General features: G+C 50.9%; 1 protein-coding gene across 1 annotated transcript in view; it reads right to left on the reverse strand.

Moving 5' to 3' along the window:
* Window positions 1-779: 779 nt before the first annotated feature.
* MELTF (melanotransferrin) overlaps window positions 780-27753 on the reverse strand; it is a 29325-nt gene continuing 2351 nt past the window's right edge. The window contains exons 4-18 of the mRNA XM_049775621.1: window positions 27274-27456; window positions 25092-25248; window positions 23727-23794; window positions 16939-17126; window positions 15694-15874; window positions 15074-15225; window positions 11791-11887; window positions 10317-10511; window positions 9343-9502; window positions 9177-9244; window positions 7959-8146; window positions 2726-3040; window positions 1937-2361; window positions 1118-1249; window positions 780-1017 (exon numbers count right to left, since the gene is read on the reverse strand). Of these exons, the coding sequence (XP_049631578.1) occupies window positions 780-1017; window positions 1118-1249; window positions 1937-2361; window positions 2726-3040; window positions 7959-8146; window positions 9177-9244; window positions 9343-9502; window positions 10317-10511; window positions 11791-11887; window positions 15074-15225; window positions 15694-15874; window positions 16939-17126; window positions 23727-23794; window positions 25092-25248; window positions 27274-27456 (2747 nt within the window). The remainder of the gene's footprint in view (window positions 1018-1117; window positions 1250-1936; window positions 2362-2725; window positions 3041-7958; window positions 8147-9176; window positions 9245-9342; window positions 9503-10316; window positions 10512-11790; window positions 11888-15073; window positions 15226-15693; window positions 15875-16938; window positions 17127-23726; window positions 23795-25091; window positions 25249-27273; window positions 27457-27753) is intronic.

Raw genomic sequence — 27753 nt, forward strand, 5'->3', positions numbered from 1 at the left:
CATCCCACTACCAGAGAGGGGGTGGTGGACAGAACAGGTGCCCACAGGCAGGTGTCTACACACCCCTGTACCCTGCAGTGTAAGGGCAGGTGCAGGTATTCCTCTGAAGACACAGAAAAGGGCAGGCACTGATATCCGTAGGGGAGTGGGTACCCAAGAAGCTGATTCATGGGGGTCAGTCCAGACTGAAGAAGGGAGCTGGGGCCCCTTCTCCAATGTCACACAGTGAGAGGGTTCTGGGTAGAATCTACCATTGGGGATGGGCAAAGGAATGGGGGGGGGGGCGGCGGCAGCAGCAGCAGCAGGCTGAATACCAAAGACAAGTTGAATCAGAAGCGGAGCCTCAGCAGGTTCGGGTGGGCTGGCTTTATTTCGAAAAAACAAAGGCACCTTGTGGCATTAGTTCTGACATGGTGTCCCCCCCGTGGCTATCTGGGCCTTAGCTCTCAGGCAGCACTGTGCAGGTCACATCACACAGGTGGCCTTTAGGTCCTGTGTCACACTGGCCCAGAGGAGCCACTCACTTCACACTGCATAATTCTCTTTTAAAAATATCAAATAATCCTCAGAGACGGTCAGAGGAGAATTCTCAGCTCCCCTCCCAGTGAAGGAAGCGCCTCCTAGATCCTGGACTCCTGGCAGGGTGACCGGATGCCCCAGATGAGATGGTGGGCCTCTGGCTATGGTGCCACAGTGTGTGACTGAGAGAAGGGAGGGATCCGGCCTTTCGCCCACAGGTGGGGGCGAAGCATTGAGAACCAGGCCTGTCATCCGTGTCCCTAAGTCCCCCGCAGACTGGGCTGCAAATAGCTCAGGCCCACGCGGCTCCCGGGCTGCTGACGGTCGGATTGGGGGTGACTCCTGTTTTTCAATTCTCTTCCTTCTTTACTTTCAGGGAGCACAATCAGAGCAAGAACTGGCACTTCCGGAAACTTCTGTTTTTCTCCTGGCTCCTCAGATAAATAATCACAGAGCAGTCTGTCCAGGCACTGGCTGGTGATTGTCCCAGGGGACAGGCTAGAGGATTTTTGCTCTGGAGTGAGTAGCCTTGGGGCTCAGTCTGTGCAGGATTTGGGAAGGAGACCCCTGGCCCTTATGCAGAGAGAGAGCGAGCTACCTCTTAGTTCCCACCCTGGTCTTGTGGCTCTTGCTGGGCTGGGGCATCCCTGTTTCAGGCCCACAGGCCAAGCCCAGGGCTGAGCCCAGCAGTGTGGCTGGGGGCACTGCTGATGCAGGGACAGTTGAGCGCCTGTGGGTTGGGGGTAGGGCCACAGTAGGGTGGAGATGGGCATGGAGAAAGGTGGGGCCGCAGAGGAAGTGACTCAGGAGTGGGGGTTCCTGTCCTGGTGAATCCCAGGACAGAGCCAGAAATCAGAGCATCTCCTCTGCTTCTGAGGCCGTTGCCCTCTTCACAACATTTAGGTGTTTGGGTGAGATTTTAGAACCCCCAGTCTGACATTTACCACTCCTCCCCCATTTATGACCTCATGTTTATTCTCACTGGGGAGCCCTGGAGGGTTTCATCCTTATGCCCCTTCAGCCCTCTCTGTGCCCCCCACCTCCTTGATCTCCCCAGCCCAGCACAACCTGGGCCAAGGGGTCTGGGCCAAGCCATAGATGACAAGGCCGAGGGCAGCTTCCAGCACCTTCCTCTCCTGGGAGGCCCTGTCTGGTGGGTGCCGGGGGGGACAGAAGGAGTGAGGTGCTGATGGAAGTGGTCAGTGCAGCGACCCTTTTTTGGGGGGATAGGAACTGCAGGGGTCACGGGTGGGTTGCACTGTCTCCCCAGACACCTCTCCAAGGCAGTTGGTGTGGCAGGTCCAACCCCAGCAGAGAGGACTGTGTGGGAAGTGGGGCTCAGCCGGTTTCCTTGGTAACTGGCCTTTTCTGAGCCCCAGCCCTGGAGACTGCATGTGGTAGGAGCCAGCAGCTTTACAGGGAAGTGGCTATGCCAGCCTGTGGGTGGGGCGTGATGGGGCAGCTGCTAGCCCCCGCCTCAGGTAGCAGAGGGACAGGTGGTGCCTGGGAGGCAGAGGCTGGCTTCCAGCAGGGGAGGCTGCTCACACCCAGGCAGTGCGAGGGACACGAACACTCATCCTGGCTCCAGTTTGCAGCAATAACAGGAACGCTGGGGCTGGAGTCAGGGTGTCCGGGCTCAGGTGCTTCTGGCAGGGTTCCTCTCCTTCTTGGGCTTCCCTCTGAGCAGCCTTTGTGGAACCCACGATGGTGAATGACCGCTCTGGCACCGACCTCTGAGGGGGGGCTCCCTTCCAGGGACGTCTCACAGGCAGGGCTGGAGAAGATGGGCTGTGAACACCAGTGGGAACAGCAGGGGCAGGTAGAGTCCTGAGGCAGTGATGGCTGCAGGGTTAAATACGGGCAAGTTAAGGCCCCACTTTCTGTCCCCCCCAATGGAGCAAGTCCCCTCCAGAGTGAGTCTCTGAGTTCCGAATTCACCCCAGCCTCCTTCTTGCTCCCCTAATTATCATTTTTCTCTCCCATACTCCTCTCCATATTCGTTCCTTTCAAAATTTAAGCTCCATGTATATTTATGGAGTTGCTTCGCTCCTCTTAAAGTGACTATTTTTAGCCCTTATTTCACTCTCTGGGTCCATTTGGGTTCTGCAGTCCAATTTCTGCTGTAACCCACACAGCCTCCTGCTGCTTCTGCCTTCTCTTGGCCATAGTAAGATGAGGTTGTGGGGGGAGCTTTGTTCTATGTCACTGAGACCGCTAAGTCCACCAAGGGTTTGGGGGCAGCGAGTACAGAATGACCCCAGGAGCTACCGAGCACTTCTTCTTCCTCTGTGGGGCATGAATTTGAACCCAGCCAGGCCCTACCTGCATTGGAGCACTGCTGAGAGAGCATCCCTTCCAGGGCAGCCATGTAGTCATGGCCCAGCCAGTCCCCGTACGTGGTTTTCTCCACCACAGGCACCACCCGAACTGTGGAGTCCTTGAAGAGCAGATCCCGGCCATGGTAGTCGGAGGAGTCGAACATCCTGAAGCCATTCTGATTGTGGTCGTCTCCAAACATGTCCTGCAAACACCACAGAGAGCTGGATCCCTCTGGCCCCGGGTGCCTTCTGCTGTTCATGACTTTATAGGTGAAGGGAGACTCAGATGCTGAGATTGTAAGTGCAGATCCCAAGAGTTACAACTCACCTGTCTTTGCCATCAAGGGGGATTGGAGGTGAGGGAGGCCTAGAAATAGCACTGAAAGTCTTCCATGGACAGAAGAAGTAGCGCAGGGCTTAGGCACTTGCCTTGCATGCAGCTGACCCTGGTTCAAATCACTGGTGCTACATTTGCTGTGTCCCACCCAGTCCCACCAGGAGTATCCTTGCCAGATATAGGTCCCAAAGACACTAGACGGTCATTCAGAAGCTAACCTACTCAACCAGTGTTTGGAAGTATGAGGTGTTTGAAGTATGAGGATTCCAGAAGCAAGAGTAAGAGAGGAGAATGGATGCAAGGAAGAGGGAATACAGGGAAGAGAAGATGGAGAAGAGAGTGGGTGGGGGGTGGTGAGAGTGGATGCAGGAGAGGAAGACAGCCAGGAATTTCTTGGCTACTCTGCTGCTGCAGGCCTTGATCTGGTGCTACCTTTCCTCTAATGTGCTTTCACTGGTTCTCACTTATTCCTGAATGTATATTCCACAAATCCAGAGGGGTTTTTGGTGAGAGTTTCTCTCTCTCTCTCTCTCTCTCTCTCTCTCTCTCTCTCTCTCTCTCTCTCTCTCTCTCTCTCTTTCTCTCCCCACTCTCTCTCTCCCCACTCTCTCTCCTTTCTCTCTCCTCTCTCTCCCCTCTCTCCCCTCTCTCCTTTCTCTCCATCTCTTCTCTCTCTCTCTCTCTCTTGGTTTTTGGGTCACACCCAGCAGCACTCAGGGGTTAGTTACTCCTGGCTCCGCACTCAGGAGTTACTTCTGACTTGCTCTCAGAAAAATCGCTGCTGGTACTGATTGGGGGATCAGATATGATGCCGAGGATTGAACCCTTATTGGAAGCATGCAAGGCAAATGCCCTACCCATGTTTCGGCCCCTGGTGAGAATTATTTGCTCTGTCTCTAGGGCTAAGAAAAGAGCATGCTCTTTCTGGCACCCTGAGGGTCTGCTAGGAACCCCACTTTCCCATGCTGAGAATCCTCAGAGCAGTTCTCAAAAAAGACAGCCAAAAAAGAGTCACTTCAAAAGACCAGATAAAGGCCTGGGACTATGCCTCTGTGGTAGGAGCTCAGACCTGCCATGGATGAACGTGGGTGTCACCTTTGGACCCCCAAAAGGAAAAACACCCAGGGGCCGGAGCGGTGGCACAGTGGTAGGGCATTTGCCTTGTATGCAGCTGACCTAGGACAGACTGTGGTTTAATCCCCCAGCATCCCATATGGTCCCCCAAGCCAGGAGCGATTTCTGAGTGCATAGCAAGGAGTAATCCCTGAGCATCACCGGGTGTGGCCCCAAAACAAAACAAAACAAAAACAAACAAAAAAGAAAGAAAAAAACCCAGATCAGTTTGGAAAATTATAAATACATTCATAAATAAAAATCATGAGGAGAACATGGACAAATAACCTGTCAATTAAAGAAGGGGTGAAGTGACCATCAATCTTTCTTTTTGGGCCATACCCAGCAGTGCTCAGGGCTTATTCCTGCAGGTGTGGGGGGTCATATGGGGCATTGGAGATCAAACCTGGGTCAGCTGTGTGCAAGGCAAATGCCCTACTTGCTGTACTACTTCTCTGGCCCTACACAGCCATTAGTCTTTTGAGGGGAAAGGGTTCATAAATTCTTTTGAAAGGAAGATGAAAACTGTCGACTTTCTGCCTAGAAAATACATAATCGCAAAGACTTGTTCTCCCACATTGGGGTAAGAACCCAAGAGGAGAGAATTCCAAGGATAAGAGATGATGTGGGAAAGGTTCAGGCATACACAATTTCAAAGCTGACAAACAAGTCCTCAGAGCTAACTGGTTTTATAGTTCTATGGTGCCCTGAGTCTCAGGGGAGAGTAATTTCACACTAAATCAATATGTCAGTGAGGGGACTTCTTAGGAATTAGGGGTCCCAGAGTTAGACACACTGGGTTCAAATTCTAGATGGGAAGGAGCTAGAGAGATAGTACAGGGTGGAAGCACCCTACATGTGCCAGCCCTGGTTTGATCCCAGGTAGACATGAGCCACAGGCCAGCAGAGCCCCCAAACCCCACATCCTTGGGTCTTTGTATTGAACTACCAGTCTGCCTGCTGGGAATCAGCAGGAGTGACACCTACAAACTCCTGAATACTCTTTTGGAGAGCTCCCCAACCAGAAACACAAAGGAAATTCTGAATATGTTTTGAAAGAAGAAAGCCAGCAAGAATGGTGGACAGATGAAATGGGGGGCAGGAGGGGAGGTATGTGTGATAACTCCCAAGGAGATTGAAGGAAGATAGGGCAAGGCAGAAGCATCCAGCTCTGAACTGCTTGAGATGCTTGGTCAAAATACAAATGGCTTTTTATTTGAGCCCAATTCTCTTGCCATATAACTTTTTAATTAGATGCTTCATTTATCTTTGCCAATGTAGTCAAATCACTGAAAACACCTCTGAAATTCATACCCTGGAGAGGTCTACCTATGTTTTTCTCAATGTGTTTTATGCATTTTGGTCTAATCTTTTTCTTTTTTTTTTTTTTTTTGGTTTTGGGTCACACCTGGTGGCGCTCAGGAGTTACTCCTGGCTCTGTGCTTAGAAATCACTCCTGGCAGGCTTGGGGGAACATATGGGCTTGCCAGGAGTAATTTCTGAACACAAGGCCAGGAGTAACCCCTGAATGCTACCGGGTGTGACCCACCCCCACCCCCCCAAAAAAAAGGCAAAAAAAAAAAAAAAAAAAAAAAGAAAGAAGGAAATTTTGCAGTTCCTTGCAACATGGATGGAACTGGAGAGCATTGTGTTAGATCAATGGTCCTCAAACTACGGCCCGCAGGCCACATACTGTATTTATTCCCATTTTGTTTCTTCACTTCTAAACAAGATATATGCAGTGTGCATAGAAATTTGTTCATAATTTTTGTTTTTACTATAATCTGGCCCTCCAAAATCTGAAGGACAGTGAACTGGCCCCCTGTTTAAAAAGTTTGAGGACCCCTGTGTTAGATAAAATAAATCAGAGAGGGTGGGATAAATACCAGATGATCTCACTTATCCCTGGTATAGAGAGAAACAAATAAGGGGATAGACAGTGCTGAATGATGAAAGACCCCCCCTTTTTTTTTTTTTTTTGGTTTTTGGGTCACACCCGGCATTGCTCAGGGGTTACTCCTGGCTGTCTGCTGAGAAATAGCTCCTGGCAGGCACGGGGGACCATATGGGACACCGGGATTCGAACCAACCACCTTAGGTTCTGGATCAGCTGCTTGCAAGGCAAGCACCGCTGTGCTATCTCTCCGGGCCATGATGAAAGACCCTTGACTTTCAATTACAAAACTGAGATCACAGAGCAGTGTCCAGAGAGGTGAATGAAGGAGGAGTGGACTCCAGGTGATACAGGGACAGTGACTGAGGGCCTTGGGCACTTGGGGGAGGCAAAAGTATAGTGACTTTGTATGTCATAACCATGAGCATTAACACTATGTGATCATGTTACTTAAACTCCAATAATAATTTAAAACAAAAGCCCAGACTACAAGTGGCAATGCCAGTAGATTGTTGTCATAGAGGGTTGAACCAAAAGATGGGCCGGAATTCAGCCCAGACTTACAGTAAGGCTGTTTGTCTGCAGAACAAAATTCATGACAGGAAATGGATCAGGTCAAAGGGGTGCAGAGAGAAGCGTGGCCAGGACTGTATCAGGGTCTCTACAGAGATTCTGGGGCTGAGGCTACAAGGAGGATTGAGCAGAAGAGACCAGAAGGAGGGTTGGAGTAAGAGAGAGCAGGCGAGGGGCTTGGAGGCTGGGATTAGGGTTCTAAGAGAGGAATAAGCAGCAGGAGGGAATGGGGTGCTGAGAGAGGATGTGAGGCTAGCGCTGGGACAGCTCTCTTTTCTTTTTGGTTTTTGGGCCACATCCAGTGGTGATTAGGGCTTAATCCTGGCTTTGTGCTGGAGTGGGGGCCAGGAAAAATCATTCTTGGCAGTACTCAGGGATCATGCTTTCCCGGGGACTGAACCCGGATCCCTGATGCCAACCTGAACTCTGAGAGCTCTCTAGCTCCAGGACAGTCTCTGATGGAGAAGTGTCCATTTATACCTCCCACATTTTTTTGTTTGTTTTTGTTTTTAAGCACACGCAGATGTGCTTATAATTTGCTCCTGGCTTTTCTCTCAGGGATCACTCTTGGTGAGATTTGGTGAATCATATGAGTACCTGGGATTGAACCAGGGTCGGCTATGTGCAAGACAAGATCCTTACCCTCTGTATTATCTCTTCTGCTCTCCTAATTAGTTTTCTAAAGAGCGAGAACAGCATGAGACTGAGAACAGTCCTTATGAGAAGAGTAACACTGCAGGGAGGCAGGTCAGTGTCTCCTTTCCTTCCAAATGACCTCAGTTTGTTTTGGGAATCATATCCAGTTGTATTTAGGGCGTAACTTTTTTTTTTTGTCCACACCCAGTGGTGCTCAGGGGTTACTCCTGGCACTGCACTCAGAAATCACTCCTGGCAGTGCTCGGGGAACCATATAGGATATTGGAGATTGAACTGGGTCAACCACATGCAGGCAAATGCCCTACCCTCTGTGCTCTCGCTCCAGCCCCAAGGGCTTGCTCTTGACTCTGCATCAGGGGTTACTCCTGCTTGTGCTTGGGAAGGCCATATGTGATGCTGGGTCAGAGCTGTAGGCAAGGTAACTGCTGTAAGTCCTTTACTACCTCTCTGGCTCACATCCTGAGTTTGGGCTGTGGTCTGCTTCAGGTAGCAGAGACATTCTGGGGACCCTGCTCATTGCTGTCATTCACAGGCTGCTCTGGCTCACCTGGGCCTTGTCCAGCAGGCCGTACACGGTGAAGATGTTGGTGTCTGGCCGGACCATGACAGCATGTGCTGGGATCTGCGCCAGATTGCAGGCTGAGAACTGGAGCACCTCAGCTCGTGCTCCATTGGGACACAGCAGCTCATAGTCTTCTGACCTCAGCTTAGCAGCCCAGGACTCAGAATTGTGGCCTGAGAATCAGAGGGGAGGGGGGGAGGCTTAGCGTGAGGCTGTGCTCCTCTTGAACTCCCAAATCCTTCACTGGCACAAGTGACAGTATCATACTGGCTTGGCCCATCTCCATCCTGGCAGGAACTGCCCAGTGCAGGGAACGGGAAGAGTTTCTGTGGTACAAAGGTACCACCATCCGTCCTGGATTGGCTGCGTGCAAGGCAAACGCTCTATGCACTGTGCTATCTCTCTGGCCCCATTCTCTCTACTTTTCTGTTCCTTCAGGTAGCCTCAGATCAAAACTCAACGTGGGTATGACCACCCCCTTTAACAGGTGAGAATTAAAGGTTCTGAAGACCCCCATTTGGGCCAAAGAGATAGTATATTAGGTAGAGCTCTTACCTTACATTTGGCTAAGCTGACTTAATTCCTAGCATTCTTATGTTCTCTCAACCTCTGCCAAGAGTAATTCCTGAGTCTAGAGCCAGGAGTAAGCTCTGGGCACTGCTTCGTGCAGCCCAAACAAACAAAACCCAAGAAGAACCCTGTAAGCCCTGTCTGCATCAGAGGTTTGAGGCAAGGCAAGTGCCCTCAGCCCCCTAAACTCTCCCATGGCAGACGTGGAGGGGATTTTCCTCCAAACCAGACACAAGTTCATGCCCTTCGTGGATGGCTGAGGCCTGCTGTTCCTTGTGCCCCCAAAAGGCAGAGCCTTGTAGCTCCGTCTTTTCTCTCTGCTTTGCTCTTTCTTTTTTTGTTTTGTTTTTGTTTTTGGATCACACCGGCGTCGCTCAGGGGTTACTCATGGCTCTCTGCTCAGAAATCGCTCCTGGCACGCTTGGGGGAACCATGAGATGCCGGGATTCGAACCACCATCCGACCTGGATTGGCTGCATGTAAGGTAAATGCCCTACCGCTGTGCCATCTCCCCAACCCCATTCTCTCTGCTTTTCTGTTCCCCCAGCAGCACCCAGCACCCTGACCTCACTTCGGGTGTGGCGCAGCTCCCAGAATCTGATCCCGATTGTCCTGGCCCTGCTCACCACATACCATCCGTGTTGTCAAAGACTGTCGTGTGCTTTACAAAGGCCACGTCCCCCGCTTTCTCTGCCAGGCACCTGTGTCACGAGAGGTCAAGGTGAGGTGTGGGGAGTGGCAGATGGGTGTCGGTCCCAGTGCTCCCCACCCCACAGCCCATACCTGCTCTGCCCCATACCTGAAGGCTCCACTGTCACCGTAGTAGCGCTCCTGACTGTTGCCTGCACACTTGTTGCGGCCCTGCTCGTCCCCAACGCAGAGCGAGCAGAGTGAGGAGGGAAAGCTGGCAGTGGGGTTGTTCACGGGCACACAGCTGGCGTCAAAGAACTCGCTCACAGCTTCGGATGGGATGAAGGGAGATGTTGAGAGTAGAAAGGGCAACCCCCAAAAGATCCAGATCCCCAGTAGCACCTCTGCTCTCTGGCTCAGAATCATGAGCTGAGGAGCTCCAGGGCGTTTTGTTGTTGCTGTTCTGTTTGGGGCCACACCTGGCAAGGGTTAGTCTTGGGTTTTATTTTATTTATTTTGTTTTTGGTTTTTGAGCCACACCCGGCGGTGCTCAGGGGTTACTCCTGGCTGTCTGCTCAGAAATAGCTCCTGGCAGGCACGGGGGACCATATGGGACACCGGGATTCGAACCGACCACCTTTGGTCCTGGATCGGCTGCTTGCAAGGCAAACGCCGCTGTGCTATCTCTCCGGGCCCAGTCTTGGGCTTTTTGTTGTTGTTGTTGTTGTTGTTGTTGTTTTCTTTCTGATTTTTGGGCCACACCAGGTGACACTGAGGGGTTACACCTGGCTATGCACTCAGAAATCGCTCCTGACTTGGGGAACAATATGGGATGCTGGGGGATCGAACCACAGTCTGTCTTAGGCTAGCACGGGCAAGGCAAACGCCTTATCGCTTGCACCACCACTCAGGCCCCCAGGGTTTAGTCTTGGCTCTGCATTCAGGAATCACTCCTGGTGGTGCTCGGGGGACCCATATGGGATGCAGGGGATCGAACCCTGCCTGAGTCAGCTCCACGCAAGGCAAATGCCCTCCCTGTGTGCTATGTCTCTGGACCCTGCAAGAACTTCTCCGAAGTTCCCACAGGCCGAGCCTCAGAACTGGCCATCCCGAGGCAGAGCACAGCCCGTGTGGGGTGCTCACCTGTGAGCACATCGCAGTCCCGGGGCCGGAGGAGGCCCTTGTAGGTCAAGGTGCCCACGGGGACGTCCCAGCCCGCGAGGCTGCCCAGGCCCGAGTGGCAGGACCGGCGGCCGCGCAGCTCGTCCAGGCTGAAGGCGTCCGAGCTGTTGCGTCTCACCACGGCCACCGCGAAGTAGGCGCTGCCTCTGTCTTCGGCTGGGGGTGTGTGGAGAGGGAGCCAGTGAGGCCCACCAGGCTCCTGCCACTTCCAGGCCCACCCAGGCATCTCCCTACCCACTTCCGCTCGGCTCTGTTGAATGCTAAGTGAGACCACCAGGTTGTGGTCCTCCATCCAGCAGGGCCTGGGCCATTTTCTGAGCTCCTGGCACACACTCCCGGCCCACCCTTCCTCCTTGGGTCTCACACCCAGTTGACAGTTTTCTCTCCTACTGGGAGGAGGTGGCAGGTAACACATTTTCTCAAAGCCGGAGAATTTTCCCACCCAGGTGCCCAGGTGGAAGGTACCAAGGCTCCAGGTTCCCCCTAAAGGCAGGTCTCCATCCTTCCCTTTAACCCTTCCCTGGAGCCAAGCCGCTAGGATCTTCAGCCGGTTGAAGACCCCTCCCTGGAGCCCTGAATCCTGCCAGTCTTGCCCTGGGCCCTCTATTGGGCCTACTGGGGCTGCCGGGGCTGCAGGCTGAGAATGACTTTGTATTTTTATTTATTTATTTGGGTTTTGGGCCACATCCTATAATGCTCAGGAGTTACTCCTGGCTATGCACTCAGAAATCACTCTGGGCTTGAGGGACCATATGGGATCCCAGGGGATCAAACTGCAGTCTGTTCTACCCTATCACTTGTGCCACCACTCTGCCCCAGGTTTGTATTTTTAAAGGGGTGTTTAAAACAATGGGAGTGGTTTGCAGAGACAAAACAGCAGATAGGACTCCTGGTTGCCTTACATGCAGTTTCTTTTTCCAACACCGCAATGGTCCAGGAGCCCTGCCAGGAGTGATCCCTGAGCACAGAACCAAGAGTGGTCATAAAACAAACTAAAACAAACTAAAAATTGTAGCAGCAGAGATAGTACAAGGGGTAAGGCTCTTGCCTTGCACGCAGCTAACCTTGAATTCAATCCCTGGCACTATGTATGGTCTCCCTTACCCACCAGAATGATTTCAATGTAGAGCTAGGAACAAACCCTGAGCATCTCCGTGTGTGGCTCCCCCAAAAATGAAAAAAGGAAAGGGGAAAAAGAAAGACCCTGCACTGGAGAGTGCAAGGGCCTGCAGACCTCATCAACCCTCCAAGGAAAGTGTGTCAGTGACTGCCAGGCCATCTGAGACCTGATGGTGAGGTCAGCCACGAGGGCCATGCATGGCATGACTGGCAGCCAGTCCCCCACAGACCTGGGTATCTGGGGAGGGTGAAAGGGCGTAGGGACATTTGTAAAGCTTCTTCCAGCTGAGGCCACATGGCCCCAGTCTGCACTCACGGGCATACAGTTCCCCGGCCGCAGGCACCAGGCCGTAAGTCTTGCCAGCTGCATAAATGTCCTCTCCTCTTAGCGTCACCGCGTCGATCTGGCCGGCCTGGAGAGCCACAGAAAGAGCCACGAGGCTGGGCTGAGCCTCATCATGGCCTTGAGTGTTGGGGTCTGAAGGTGCCATCCATGACGGGGGTCTTTGGCCTCCAGCTTGCGTCCCCTGAGCATCCCAGCCTGCCTCATACACCCCTTCCTCTACTTGTAGTGATGGGGTAGGAGGGGTGCTTGGCCCGGGACAGGGGGCGGAGAGCAGTCAACAATCACGCGCCAAGGGGACCCAAGTCCTGCGTGGCTCAACCTGCTCAGATAGAATCCTGGACTCCCTTCTCTCATGTAGGGCATGGGGATCTCTCCATGGACCATCAGCCCCCAGGGGTCTGAGTCCCAGCACTTAGTCCAGGCTATACCAGACCCTGGGCTGGAAGGGTCACCTTAAGCTGGGGTGCAAACAGTGCAACTAGAAGTGTATATGTCCCGCTCAGAGTGCAGGCACCTCAGTCGGGGGCATCACCTATCATGGCAGCAGCAACAAAGGGAGGAAATACAGAAAATACATTAAGTAAAGCAAAAGGAAGCTGGGGCCTCCTGAAAAGAGACCCGGTGGAGCAGAAGCAGCAGCAGCAGTGTGTTGAACCCACTGGGAAGAAAGATGGTCCCCTGGGAAGGCATCACAGTCTGGGCTTTGAAAGGAAGAGGGGTGAGCACAGGCAGCAACTTCTGAGCTACAGCTCTGGGGGCCTCTATTCCTCCAACCCTGGCTCCACCCTAGATACAGTCCTGCTGACTTTGCTTCTCTGTGCCCCTGGGAGATAGAGGGAAGGAAGTAGGGTCTCTTGAGGAGGTGAGAGCCTCGAGCCTCGAGCCTCTGAGTCCTATGTTAGGTTTCTGAGTTTCAACCCCACTTCTTCTCTCTCACCCCCTTCATGCTCCTCTCACCCCATCATGAGCTCAGGTTGCAGCTATAAAAGCCAGAGCCTCCTGCGTGCAAGGCAGGTGCCTGTCAATGGAGTTTCCTTTTGTGCAGAACTGACACCCCCTCTCTGTATGCCCAGTTTCTGATTCCTGGCCACGGAACCAGTTGTCCCACCATGACAGCTGCCCAGAACTCATATAAAGAAACTCTCAGTAGACCTTAGAGCCAGGGGATCCCACAGAGTGAAGCTGGGTGGCTTTGTGCAAGACGTGACACTGTCTTTTCTTTTCTTTTCTTTTTTTTTTTTTTGGTTTTTGGGTCACATCCGGCAGCACTCAGGGGTTACTCCTGGCTCTACACTCAGAGATCACCCCTGGCAGGCTCAGGGGACCATATGGGATGCTGTGATTTGAACCACCGACCTTCTGCATGAAAGGCAAACACCTTACCTCCATGCTATCTCTCCGGCCCTGATTTGTCTTCCTAACCCAGCCCCAATCTTTGCACTGGATAGTGTGTCCCATCCTCACCACATGCTGGGGGAGGCGCAAACGACTGATGTGGGGGAAGGTGTAGCACAGGGTGTGGCACACAGAAGCTGCCCCATCTCTTGGGCTACTCCTCAGCCTGGTTGGGACATACCAGGCCCTCCTGAGGTGCTGTTCTCTAGATCTAGCCTGACAAGGCTCTTGACCACTAGGCCCATGACTTGTTGCTAAGAGGCCTGAGGCGAGCACCTGAGAGATAGGATAGGGGCATACCTTGCACGTGGTTAACCCAGGTTTAATCCCCAGCACCATACAGAGTCCCCCATAACTGCCAGTAATACTTAGCCAACCAAAGATGCAGAGGTCTCTAGGTCAGTGGAGCCGAGGCTACCAGAGCCAACTTGGCAGTGTTGGCATGTGGGTGTGGGTGATGCATCCCCCAACCCCAGGATTGAAACAGGGTTGGTTCCATATAAGGCACAGACTCTAACCTCTGGACTAATCTCCCAGTCCCAGGCCAGTATTTTTTTAATTACAGGTGAGAGAAATGCCAGCAGATGCCAAGCCAATTCATCAGCCATGACAAGCTTAACTAAAGACTAGTATCAGGGCAGGAGAGATAGTACACTGGGTAGGACATTTGCCTTGCATACAGTTAACCTAGGCACTCTATATGGTCCCCTGAACCCCACCAGGAGTGATCCCTGAGCCCAGAGCCAAGAGTATAGCCAGGTATGGCTCGAAAACAAAACAAAACAAAACAAAACAAAACAAAATACTAAAATAATGGGAGGCTTCAGCATGTTGAAGAGTAAGACTAAGCCTCAGTGCAGATTCCCTCTAGACTTACACTGAAAAGAATCACTCTGTGAACTAGATTGTGGTTGGTGTAAAATCCACTACTGGCTGAAGGCTGTTGTCAAAGACACTTCTGACAGTGCACAAGGGAAACTGAGACCTAAAGAGGAAAGGGGTTTGCCCAAGGTCATAGGCTCAGCCAGAGCTGAGCTGGCCCTTTTCATGTTTTTTTTTTTTTTTATTAATTTATTTATTGATTTATTGGTTTTTGGGTCACACCCAGTGGTATTCAAGAATTACTCATGGCTCTTTGCTCAGAAATTGTCCCCGGCAGGCTGGGGGACCATATGGGATGCCGGGTCCTTTGTCCCTGCAAGGTCGGTCAGATGCAAGGCAAACATCCTACTGCTGTGCTATCTCTCCAGCCCTTCCATTTATGTTCTTGCTTCCCACTTGGGACAGGAGGAGATGTTCCTCATTCTGCCTTTTCTCTTTGTGTGGCTGGGGTCCATGGATCTTTTTGTGGGGGGGAGTGTCACACCCGGCAGTGCTCAGGGGTTACTCCTGGCTCTATGCTCAGAAATTGCTCCCTGCAGGCTGGAGGGACCATATTAGATGTCAGGATTTGAACCACTGTCCTTCTACATGCAAGGCAAATGCTCTACCTCCATGCTATCTCTCCAGTCCAGTTCATGGATTTTTTTTTTGGGGGGGCCACACCCGGCGATGCTCAGGGGTTACTCCTGGCTGTCTGCTCAGAAATAGCTCCTGGCAGGCAGGGGGGACCATATGGGACACCGGATTTGAACCAACCACCTTTGGTCCTGGATCGGCTGCTTGCAAGGCAAACGCCACTGTGCTATCTCTCCGGGCCCCAGTTCATGGATATTTTATCTTCTTTCTGGTGGGGTTGCCATGGAGACTTTTGTCCCTGGATCCCTTGGGCCAGGTGGGACCTGGGAGGGCTGTGAGGACTGTCTGGCACTGCCTGCCCTTGCCTGGCCCCCTCTGCCCATGGAGTGTGCGCCCTGACCTGAATCTGCTGCATGCAGTGCTGGGGGGACTCGGCTGACACGCACTGGATCTCCGGCTTGAGCCTCTGCCTGCTGAAGGCCACAGCCATGTCGCCACACTTCTGGATCTCAGGGGTGGACAGCACACACCAACGCAGGTCACGGGGAAGGCCTGTGTAGGGGTGAGCATTTGGTCCCTGCCAAACTGGCCCTGCCTTAGGGGCAGCCAGAATATGGCCTGGGTGAGTGGGGAGGGGTACCCGAGAGGCTGGGGGTGAAGGTCTTGGGACTTGAGGCCAGCTCTGGCACTGTCCATGTCAGGGTCAGGGTTCTTTCACCTGCCCCTCTGCCCTGAGTCCACCAAGGGGCTGGGTGGGGATCTGAGGCCCTTGGAGGTGGTATGATGTCTCACTCCAGCACCCCATTCCCTGGCTCTCTAGATGGAGGGTATCTGAGGAGTTGGTGGGAGACTAGAAGCCCATTGGACTCAGTGCCAGAGGCCAGTGGAGGGAAAGGAACATTACTAATGGACTGAGTTTGGAGCCAAGCAGGTTCCCAGGGGCAGGTTCCCAGGGGAGACCAGTGTTCCCCTGCCAGAGGGTCTTTCTCCAGTCTGCGATCAGGTTGAGGGGGTACTTACGGTAGGGGTCACAGATGAGGCCCTTCATGGCGTGCAGGTACTCGCGGCCCAGCCAGGCCTCATAGGTCTGGGTGGCAATGGGCACCAGCTCCGACGTAGCGTCCTTGAACAGCAGGTTCTTCTCGCCGTAGGCATCGGACTCGAACATCTGGAAACTGCTGCCCTCGTGGCTGAACAGACGCTGGGAGCAAAAGGGGCAGTGAGGGGCTGGGAAGTACAGCTCACGCACCTCCTACCTGTGGCATCTGCCAGCTCTAAGGCTGGAGTATACCCATCTGGGCTCTTAGCACCACCAGGATTGATCCCTGAGTACAGAGTCAGGAGTGACCCCTGAGTCCTGCTAGGTCCCCAATGGAAATAAATAAAAAGAGCCAGGAGAGTGACTGGTGTTTGCAGCCCCCATGGACCCCACTTCATTGTATGCAGCAAATCAGACACAGGATGTGGGCCCCAGGTTGGGGTGGTCCCGAGGATGGCTGTAGGGTCTGGGCAGAGTGGGCAGAGGTAGAAGCAAGGGGAAGACTTAGTCAAGCTGGTGACCTTAGGTCAGAACTGGTTGAGTTGGACAAAACATAACTCACATATTTATTTAATGATCAACGCAGATTGTTATTTCCTCTGTTCGCCTCTTTTTTGTTGTTGTTGTTGCCACATCTGGCAATTTTCAGGGGTTACTCTTTGCTTTGTGCTCAGGAATCACTCCTGATGGTCAGGGGACCATGTGGGATACCAGGAATTGGATTCAGGTCAGGTGAGTGCAAGGCAAGCACCATTTCTACTGTACTACTCTGGCTTTTTGTTTTGTTTTGGTGTTGCTCACAGCTGTCGGTGCTCAGGATTTACTCCTGTGTTTGCAATCAGGAACATTCCTGATGGGGCTCAGGGGACCATACACAGTGTTGGGGATCAAAGTTGGGTCAACATGTGCAAGGCAAGCTCCCTCCCCACTGTACTCCCTTTAGCCCCAGTTGTTGTCATTCCCACCCCCTCACAGGTCCCAGAACTTTCTTGGTGCATATCTGAGACCTCTGTGCCCCCTTGCAGGCCAGCCTGTCCCCCACCCTGAAAGTCTCTTTCATACTGGCCCAGGTGAGCACTACAGAGGCTTGGGTCTCCCTCTAAGGTCTTTCTGCCCAGAACCTCCTGGTGGGGCCAATCCAGTCCTAGGATGCCTCTGTCCCTGTATGGCTCCTTGGGGAGGCTCCAGCACCACCCAGGGAAGCTGCATGTGGGTTCTGCCCTCACCTGGCCTTCATTGAGCAGCTGGAAAATGATGCCTCCATCTGTCTGGGCCCGGACCACCACAGCATGGGCTGGCACTCGAGCCAGGTGGCAGCGCCTCCACTCGGTGACCTCTGCCCGGCTCCCATCCCGGCACAGTAGCTCAAAATCTTGGGACTGCAACTCCTGGTTCCAGGATGGCAGTGTTTTCCCTGCAAGATGGAGCCTGTGATGAGCTCACACTGGCCTGGACTGAGCTGAGGATACTTCAGGGAAGGGCTAGAGAGGGACTTGGAGATCAGTCAGGGGTTCCTGGGCTACAGACCTGTGCTGAGGTAAAGGACAACCTAGACTTATAGCAGGAGGTGAGAACTGAAACTGCACTACTGGAAGGAGGTGAGAATCTAAACTACATCAGGAGAATCTAAACTACATCAGAGTGATGAAGAGCTTGGTGCTTCTCTCTTTGTGACCAGTTGTTTCAATAAACTATTTATAACATTCCTGGTCTCAGAATTGATTTAGTAATTAAACTTTAAGTTCCATTAATAAATCTAATTTGAGGTTTCCCAAAGTAAAACAGTATAGTGAGAATGGTTCATTAAAGAGAAAAGGAAGGGCCCGGAGAGATAGCACAACGGTGTTTGCCTTGCAAGCAGCCGATCCAGGACCAAAGGTGGTTGGTTCGAATCCCGGTGTCCCATATGGTCCCCCGTGCCTGCCAGGAGCTATTTCTGAGCAGAGAACCAGGAGTAACCCCTGAGCACCACCGGGTGTGGCCCAAAAAACCAAAAAAAAAAAAAAAAAAAAAAAAAAAAAGAGAAAAGGAAAAGAGAAGTTCAAGTTGAGAAAACATGCCTGGGACCCAGCCTGTCTCTGACAGACTCTGAATGGAGCACAGGGTGGAACCCTGGTACAAACCAGCACTGGCCAGTATCTATGCAGAACTGAGGTGCAGCAAGAAAAGAGGGATCCTCAGAGATTCACCCATAGCTCCAATCATGGACATCTTGATATTGTTCCTGTCATTTTTTCAAGTCATTTTTTCTGTTCTCCTTTCTAACCATCTACTTAATTTGTATGGACCATATCAATGTGGTCAGAGGTGGGGCGTGCAGGATGTCCAGGGTCATGTTTGGGGAATCCATGCACCAAGACCTCACTAGGCCCGGCATATGCTCTATTATCTCAGTTACCTCTTTGGCTTTAATAACCCTTTGAAGAACATGCAGCAATGTTTAGGGGCTATTCCCAGCTCTGTGTTTAGGGGCAGCTCCTGAGGGACCAGGTAGTGCCAGGATGGAACCCAGGCCTCCTGTCTGCGACATTCAGACCATTGAGCTATCTCCTTGGCTTTATGCAATTTTTTTAATTTGCTAATTTATTATTTCTAGTTTGTCTGTTGGGCCATACCTGGGTTACTCCTGGCTTTGCACTCAGAAACCACTCTGGCAGTGCTCAGGCATGGAACTCTGGGGATTGAATTTAAGGCAAGAGCCCTACCTGCTGTACTAACACTCCAGCCCCATGTTAAGAAATTTCTGTTGGGGCCGGGAAGGTGGTGCTAGAGGTAAGGTGTCTGCCTTGCAAGCGCTAGCCAAGGACGGACCATGGTTCGATCCCCCGGCATCCCATATGGTCCTCCCAAGCCAGGGGCAATTTCTGAGTGTTTAGCCAGGAGTAACCCCTGAGCGTCAAACGGGTGTGGTCCAACTCCCCCCCCCCCAAATTAAAAAAAAAGAAAGAAAATTCTGTTGGGGCCGGGTGTTTGCCTTGCATGCAGAAGGACGGTGATTTGAATTCCAGCATCCCATATGGTCCCCTGAGCCTGTCGGGAGTGATTTCTGAGTGCAGAGTCACTCCAGGAGTAACCCCTGAGTACTGCCGGGTGTGACTGAAAAACCAAAAAAAAAAAAAAAAAATAGAAATTTCTGTTGTCCTTTTTTTTTTTGGTTATTCCTGGCTCTCCACTCAGAAATCACACTTGCCAGACTTAGGGGACCGTATGGAATGCTGGGATCTGCAGCATGCAGGACAAATGCCCTCCCTACTGTGCTCTTTTACTCCGGTTCCTCTTAAGAAATTTTTTTTTTTTTTTTTTTGGTTTTTGGGTCATACCCGGCAGTGCTCAGGGGTTACTCCTGGCTCTCTGCTCAGAAATTGCTCCTGGCAGGCTCGGGGGACCATATGGGACGCCGGGATTTGAACCATGGACCTTCTGTATGAAAGGCAAATGCCCTACCTCCATGCTATCTCTCCAGCCCCCTCTTAAGCAATTTTAATTCCACTAACAACATAAGTGACATCTTAGTACTGACTCCCCCTCTACTAATTATCACTTAAAAATATTTTTGTTCATTACTGAGCTCATTTACATATAAATTCATTTATGTATAAACAGAACTAATTTATATATGTGTATATATATATATATATATATATATATATATATATATATATATATATATATATATATATATATTTGGTTTTTGGGTCACACCCGGCAGCACTCAGGGTTTACTCCTGGCTCTATGCTCAGAAATCGCTCCTGGCAGGCCTGGGGTATAAATATATATATTTATAGATATATTTATAAATATACTTATATCTATAAATCTATATTTATATTTATCTATGTATATTTATATATAAATAGAACTCAGTTATAATAGAAAACAAGATTTATTTAAAAGATTGACTCTCTGTACCAAATGGAACTCTTAGAAGAGTATTGAAGACTCCAACTAAAAGCACAAGTTGTGTTACCTGACAATATTTTTATGACTTTTAAATTTTAATAAACTTAAAATTCCAATGTTTGGAATTAGGGGGTAAAAATTTGTGGAGTAATGAATAGAACAACTTGATTCACTTTAGAGCCATTTAAAAACAAAATAAAAAATCCAAGGAGTAATAGTTTGGGAAACTCCATAAAGGTCATTTTTAATGACTGCACACTCATTTATAGCATGCTCAACAATTACTCAGCGACATTCCCTCCTCACTCCCTAACTTTCTCTATTTTTAAATTGCTGCAAAACCTTTGTATATAGAACTCTGGGGGAATCATTTGGCTTTCCCATGAGACAAATGCAACACTTAGCTAGTCAGACCATTTTCAGAACCTGGAGACAAGGGAAATCGAGGTATATCTCTGCTTTAGACGTTTAGGTTAATTTCACTCTTGCTCACCAATCTTTTCTTGTATAAACAAACTGAAAAATTGCTTCCTTAGATTTTTTTTAGGTTACCATCAAGAATTTAAAAGATGCTTTTTTTTTGGGGGGGGGTCACACCTGGTGGCTCTCAGGAGTAACTCCTGACTGAGCTCAGAAATTGTTCCTGGCAGGCGCGAGGGACCATATAAGATGCTGGTAATCGAACATGCGTCTGTCCTGGGTCAGCTGCATTTAAGACAAATGCCCTACCACTGTGCTACAACTCTGGTCCAAAAGATATGTTTTTAACCCAAATAGACCCCTATTCCTTCTCTACTTTCTAAAATCTTCATGGACTTTATGTCTTAGCACCTGTTTTTCCAAGCCTGCAATGCTCAGTACATAATCCTATAGTTTCATCCTTCCTTCCATTTTTATTTATTAATTTTTGGTCACACCCAGTAATGCTCAATGGTTACTCCTGGTTCTGCACTAAGGATACCAGAGATCAATCAGGGTTGGTTGTTAGCAAGACAAGACCCTATCTGCTGTACTATCTCTCTGGCCTCTTGCTCCTTTCAGATGAGTTTCTTCTCTTTCCCAAGTCTGGCTCACACTACTGCTTTCATGGAATGTCACACTAGATGATAGACTTTCTGACTGAAAGGGCAAATATTTTGGGGGCAGTAGCAACAGTACAGCTGGTAAGAAGCTTGCCTTTCATATGCCATGCATGTGCCCAGCCCATGCTCTGTCCCCAGCATCCCATATGGTCCCCTGAGGGATAATCTATGAGTGATCTCTAGGGATAAAAACAATGATAAATAGGGGCTCCCAAGCTGTTTCCAGGGGGTGCTAAGGGGATATGTGGTGCAGGGACTCAAATGTAAGGCTTTGTGCCCACCAGCATGCATTCTAGACCTTTGAGTTATCTCCTTTCCTTAAGATAATAATTTTGAGACTGGAGCAGTAGCACAGTGGGTTTGCCATGTTTGATCCTCCAGCATCTCATATAATCTCCTCAAGCCTGCCAGGGGTAATTTCTGAGTGCAGAACCAGAAGTAACCCCTGAACACTGCTGGGTGTGAAACCAATCCCCCACTTCATTTTTGTTTTGTGTTAGGTCCACATCTAACCTTGCTCAGAGAACCCAGATAGTACCGGGGATCAAACCCAGATTTCCTGCACTCAAAGCATGTACTCAGTTTACTGAGTTATTTCTTTGGCCCTAAGCTAAAGACTTTTTGTTTGTTTGTTTGTTTGTTTTTTTGTTTTTGGGTCACACCAGGCAGCACTCAGGGGTTACTCCTGGCTCTATGGGATGCTGGGATTCAAACCACCGTCCGTCCTGGATTGGCTGTGTGCATGGCAAACGCCCTACCACTGTGCTATCTCTCAGGTCCCTAAGTTAAAGACTTTTAAAAAAGACAACAATCAGACATTCTGGAACAGACATGAAGACAGCTGGACAGGTAGGACAGGAAGTATAGGCACTTTACCTGTATACGGTGGTGGCAGCTGCGAGTGACCCTGATTAGGTCCTCACCACCACAAGAGTCAGGAGCCACTCCTGAGTACAGAGCCAGGAAGCAGAGAGCACATACCCCTGACCACCACCACTGATGTTAAAGTCTGATGTTAAAGACAAAAGTCTGATGGTGGAGGGGAATAGGCAAGAAAGGGCCTAAGAAAACTTTTGAGGTAAAGTGTCTGTCACCTTGCTATTTTGATTGCTGTTTTATTTTGTCAGTGATATCTAGGATGGAAACAGGGTCTCACACATTCATGGGAAATGCCCTACTGCTGCACCATGTCCCGAGCACCTTGCTCTGGATTGGCGCAGTGGTTCTATAGTAACTGTATGCTTTGGTAAAACTCACAGATCTGTAATTTAGTAAGACCAACTTTTCCTGTTAAACTTCTAATAAAAAAACAATTATTCTCAGACAAATCCAAATGGGAGCATACTACAAAAGAACTGGCATGATTCTCCAAAAATGTCAATATCTGGGTTAGAGAGATAGCATAGAGGTAAGGCCTTGCATGCAGAAGGATGATGGTTTGAATCCCGCAATCCCATATGGTCCCCTGAGCCTGCCAGGAGCGATTCTGAGCATAGAGCCTTGATAGATGCCGGATGTGACCCAAAAACAAAAACAAACAAAACCCCCCCCAAATCCCCCCAAATGTTAATATCATATAAAACAAAAACAAAAAGGGGGAAAACTGAGGCCAGTTAAAGAAAACAAAGAGTTCTAATAATGAAATGTTATGTAGGATCAAGAATTAGGACTTGGGCCTGAAACTTACTACAAAGGTGAGGAGACCGACTAGTGAGTCCGGAATGTAGACTGTAGTAACAGCAGCAGAACATTACTACAGAGTAACTTAATCACTACAGGGCAGAGTGAAATAGTCTATTACTCCACACCCTAAAGTTGCTGACTGCGCTGTGCTTCATGACTAAGTCTGCATTTCCTTGTCCTTAGGACATACATTCCAAGGGGTGCAGGGTATAATGTAAGCAAATGAACCTTCCTCAGGTTCAGAAGAAACAGGTGAACAGCAAGAATGAGGATCCCAATATGGCAAGTATATGAATTTGGTATGCAGGCAGAATCACTGGGGGCATTTTGGATCATACTTGCTAGTGCTAAAAACACTTAATGACCATGGTATTAAGGGACAACCTTAAAATCGACTCTTCTTTACTATGACCCCCATCCTGGGATAAAGGACAAGGAGGGGTGGTGCAGAGAGAGGACAGAACAGCCCCAAACCCAGCTGTTAGTGAAAATAGAACCATACCTCATGCACAAAGAGCAGGACCCACTCCTACCCCTTGGTTCCCCACTACGAGGAGCAGTTTACACTTTTATTCATTTTCTTGCCATTCCCAGGGTGCTCGTGTGACCTGATGGTGCTGGGGATATCACTGGGGGCTCCAGCATGTGATACATGAGTCAGATCCTTCGAGCCCTCTATTTCCTCCCTCCCTCCCTCCCTCCCTGCCTCCCTCCTTCCCTCCCTCCCTCCTTTCCTTCCTTCCTTCCTTCCTTCCTTCCTTCCTTCCTTCCTTCCTTCCTTCCTTCCTTCCTTCCTTCCTTCCTTCCTTCCTTCCTTCCTTCCTTCCTCCCTTCCTTCCTTCCTTCCCTCCTTTCCTTCCTTCCTTCCTTCCTTCCTTCCTTCCTTCCTTCCTTCCTTCCCTCCTTTCCTTCCTTCCTTCCCTCCCTCCTTTCCCTCCCTCCCTCCCTCCTTTCCTTCCTTCCTTCCTCCCTCCTTTCCTTCCTTCCCTCCCTCCTTTCCCTCCCTCCCTCCTTTCCTTCCTTCCTTCCTCCCTCCTTTCCTTCCTTCCCTCCCTCCTTTCCCTCCCTCCCTCCTTTCCTTCCTTCCTTCCTTCCTTCCTTCCTTCCTTCCTTCCTTCCTTCCTTCCTTCCTTCCTTCCTTCCTTCCTCCCTCCTTTCCTTCCTTCCCTCCCTCCTTTCCCTCCCTCCCTCCTTTCCTTCCTTCCTTCCTTCCTTCCTTCCTTCCTTCCTTCCTTGAATGAAGGATTTGTCCCAGGTCAACCACAGACTTAGAAGCAGAGCTGTAGTATAATTTGGGGGGGCAACCTTTCAGGGAGAGCCCTGGACCCCGAGTCACTGTCTCTATTACCGTCTGTGTTCTCCAGCACCGTGCTGTGTTTCACGAAGGCCACGTCCCCTGCCCCTTCTGCCAGGCACCTGTGGAACAGAGAACGCAGTGAGCACCTCTCAAGCCTAGGTCCCTCACTTCCTCCTGAGGCCTGGGGGAATTTGCAGGTTGTGCAGTTTTGTGAACCTGATGCCCCACAGAGCACCAAGAAGCAGCTCCGCATGGGGAAGGGGGGGATCTTCATAGCCTACAGATAGGGTAAGGGGGGGCCTGATTCACCCAGAGCTGTATGAAGGTGACCAGGTTCAGAGCTCTGAGCCAGTACAGGATCCTGAGAGGGGCAACCATTCCTTCATGTCCCATCTCTGCCTCTGCCTGGAGCCAAAGGGCAGCCCAGGTGCCCACAGCCAGCAGCAGGCAGGCTGGGACTGGGAGGGGCAGCCCCAGGAGAGGGGGTCTGGGCAGTGTCTTTGGCTTGAAGGACAGAGGGTCCTATTTACTCAGATCATAGCCTGGAGCTGTAGAGCACAGAAACCTTCCAGCATGCCACTCTGTGCCCAGTTCTGAGTTCCAGGGATAGGGGTGCCTGGAAGCTTCCCTTGTAGCCCCTGCTCACACTTCCATGTGGAAAAGGGGTCAAGCACCATCTACTGTTAGAAACTACCTTTTGGTTTTATGTTTTGGTTTTAGGCCCCATCTGCTCAGGACATACTCCTGACTCTGCTCTCAAGGATCAATTTTAGCAGTGCTGGGGGACAATATGGGATGCCAGAAATCAGACTCAGGTTGGCTGAGTGCAAGATAAGCGCTCTCTCCACTGTACAATCTTGTCCATCCCAGACTGACTTAAAAATCCTAAAAAGCCGAAGAGATAGCACAGCGGTAGGGCGTTTGCCTTGCACGCAGCTGATCCAGGACCAATGATGGGATGATCGAATCCCAACATCCTATATGGTTCGAATCCTGGCATCCCATATGGTCTCCTGTGCCTGCCAGGGGCTATTTCTGAGCCCAGAGCCAGGAGTAACCCCTGAGTGCTGCTACGTGTGACCCAAAAATCAAAACCAAAACAAAAAAAAAGTATCCTAAAAATCTTTTGAATGCTTCAGGATAAGCCTGTCTGATCAGGGCAGAATTAGACCAGCTTTGGGGTCAAGCCCTGCTGAGACATGGAGGGGGTGCTCCTCCACCCCTCTAAACAGTTGAAGTTAATATTGTGGCACAACCAGGCTGACTTCTGTGAGATGTTTTTCCACCCAGCAGAGCACTGGGACTATAAAGAGCTCTTTGACAGACGCAGAGGGTGTGGTTCCCCCTTCCACCCTCCCAGGTGTTTTCCCAGAGCTGTGGTCTCAAGGTCTCCCCGGCTGCCCTCAGCCCTCTCACCGGAAGGCTCCGCTGTAGTCATAGTATCGCTCCAGGGGGCTCTTCTCACACACACCCTCTCCTGCTAAGTTGCCCCTGCACTGGCGACAGAGCGACTCGGAGTAGCTGGTCTCTTTTGCTCCTGGGACGCAGCTGCCCCCGAAATACTCACTAACAGCTGTAAAGAAGAGAACAGTTAGTTCCACACAGCACCCCAGGGGCTCAGTAGCCAGCGTCCCCCACCACACCAGCCAGGCTTCCCCGGAGCAAATGACAACTGATGAGTTGATTGCCTGACTTCTGATTGGGGCCCCAAAGCAGAAAGGGGTTCAGAACGAAACTTCATTATGTCAAAATGTTTTGTGTGGGGCAGAGAGATAGCACAGAGCCTGGAGTCAGCTCTGAGTGTGTTGGAACCCTGAGGAGTGTCGAACACAGAGGAGGGTGAGGACAGAGATGAGGGACACAGAGGGGATGAGGCCTATTAGAGGAGGCGGGACTGGATCTTGAGCCCTACCAACCCTGAGACTCCACATCCCTGTCCTGGAAAATATTTATCCTGTGCCCAAGGCACCCTCAGAACTTTTTGACCCCTGACGCCAAACACATCTCACTCGTCATGGACTGAACTAGCTTTTTTGGGGAGCTCACTTCTTTTTCCCCCCTTCCAAATAGCACGCCCTGTAGTGCTTGGAGACAGCAGAACCTGGGCTGCAATGCAGTAAAGCTGGCAGTGTTTGGACCTAATCAGTGCTCAGCTGTGATCTTCCTGGGGCACAGTTTCTGGCCTACAAGATTTCTTTCTTGCTTAGCTTTCGCATCCTCTCAGGATATTGCATGAATCCCAAGTGAGCAGCTGGAGAGATAGCACAGAGGTAGGGCTTGCCCTGCATACAATCAAGCTGGGTTCAATCCTTGGCATCCTATGTGGTTCTTTGAGCTCTGCCAGGAGTGATCCCTGAGCTCAGAGCCAGGACTCAGTCCTGAGTATCTCTGGATGTGGCCCCAAGAATCTCCCCTAAAAAGTGTCAAATGAGGGGCTGGAGAGATAGCATGGAGGTAAGGCATTTGCCTTGCATGCAGAAGGACGGTGGTTCGAATCTCAGCATCCCATATGGTCCCCCGAGCCTACCAGGAGCCATTTCTGAGCATAGATCCAGAAGAGACCCCTGAGCGCTGCAGGGTGTGACCCCAAAACCGAAAAAAAAAGTGTCAAATGAGAGACACCCCCATAGCTGGCCACTGTCTGAGCATAAAGGTCCCATGTCCTGTGTGTGGGCTGACAGAGGTTTGAGGCATTTTGCGGGCCGAGACCATGCATGTGTCTATGCATTGTCTCTGTGTGTGGGCACTATGTGTGGGCAGCCCCCCCCCCACAGCTATGCCCACTTAAGAGAGCAGCCACAGCTCAAGGTCAGCGTGTGGCCAGGAACAGAGGCCCGTGCTCTTAGCCAGCTTCCTTAGAGTGTTTCTCTCACTCTCCCTTCCCCCTCTCTCATGGGCCACTTCTAGTGGTGCTCAGGGCTTATTCTTGGCTCTGCACTCAGGACTCGTACCTGGTGGGCTCAGGGGACCAAACCTGGGTTGGCCATGAGCAAGTGCCTACTACTGCACTATCATATAGGCCCTGCGTGTTCTGTTCTCAGGAGTAGCCCAACCTGCCACCGCTCACTCCCATTCACCCAGGAAAGCACCACAGGCCAAACAGTCTGTGTCCAGCTCCCATGAACCATCAGCAGCTCCCTGACCAGCTTCTGCTGAACTTGCTGGGTGTGAGTTGGGAGCTTTGAATCTTTTGATTCGGGGCCATACCTAGGTGGTGCTTGGGAGCTATGCTTGGTTCCGTGATCCTGGGACCATGTGATGCCAGAATGAGACCCAGACCACCTGTAGGCCGAGCATGGGCACAACCCTCTGGCCTTTCTCCAGCCCAAGTCAGGAGCTTTGCAGGTAAAGATACATTTTTGGACACTGTGATGTCCACTTCCCTGGGTCTTTTGGCCTCTGGACTCAGCTGGGCCCTGCACCCAATCTAGCAGCGGACAATGAGCAAGTTTAAGGGCCTAGAGGAACCCTCTGCCTGCATCTTAAGTGGGGGTGCACCACGCTGGCCAGTAGTGGGGGCATAAGGTGCTGAGGAAGGTCCCGAGGAGGGTCCTAGGTGGGATGGGTAGGGCAGGAGGAGCCCTGGCCACAGCCTCACCTCTGAGCACATCGCAGCCCATGACGGAGAGGCGGCCGCTCTCCACCAGGTAGCCCACAGGCACGTTCCAGCCCACTGTGCGGTTGAGTCCCGTGTGGCACGACTTGACGCCCTTCAAGGTGCCGATGGTCAGGTTGGAGCCGCGCCTAACCACAGCCACAGCATAATAGGAGGTGCCCACTTCTAGAAGGAAGAGGGGAGAGGTGCTTGAGAGAGAAGGCGTGCCCTCCAGGAAAGCTGTGTGCAGGTGAGTATGCATATGAATATGTGGGTGCATATGAGTACTTGTGTGTGAGCATATGTGTGAGTGAATGCGGGTATATGTGTGAATGTACCCGAGTGTGAAAGTACATATATGTGTGTTTATATGTGGGTGTAGAGAATTTATGTATGAGTGTGTGAATGGGTGTATGAGAATATAATTGTGCATAAATGTGTTTACGTGTGAGTGTATATGTGAGTATGTGTTATGATAGGATA

Source organism: Suncus etruscus, chromosome 6 (assembly GCF_024139225.1).
Source record: "Suncus etruscus isolate mSunEtr1 chromosome 6, mSunEtr1.pri.cur, whole genome shotgun sequence".
Taxonomy (NCBI): domain Eukaryota; kingdom Metazoa; phylum Chordata; class Mammalia; order Eulipotyphla; family Soricidae; genus Suncus; species Suncus etruscus.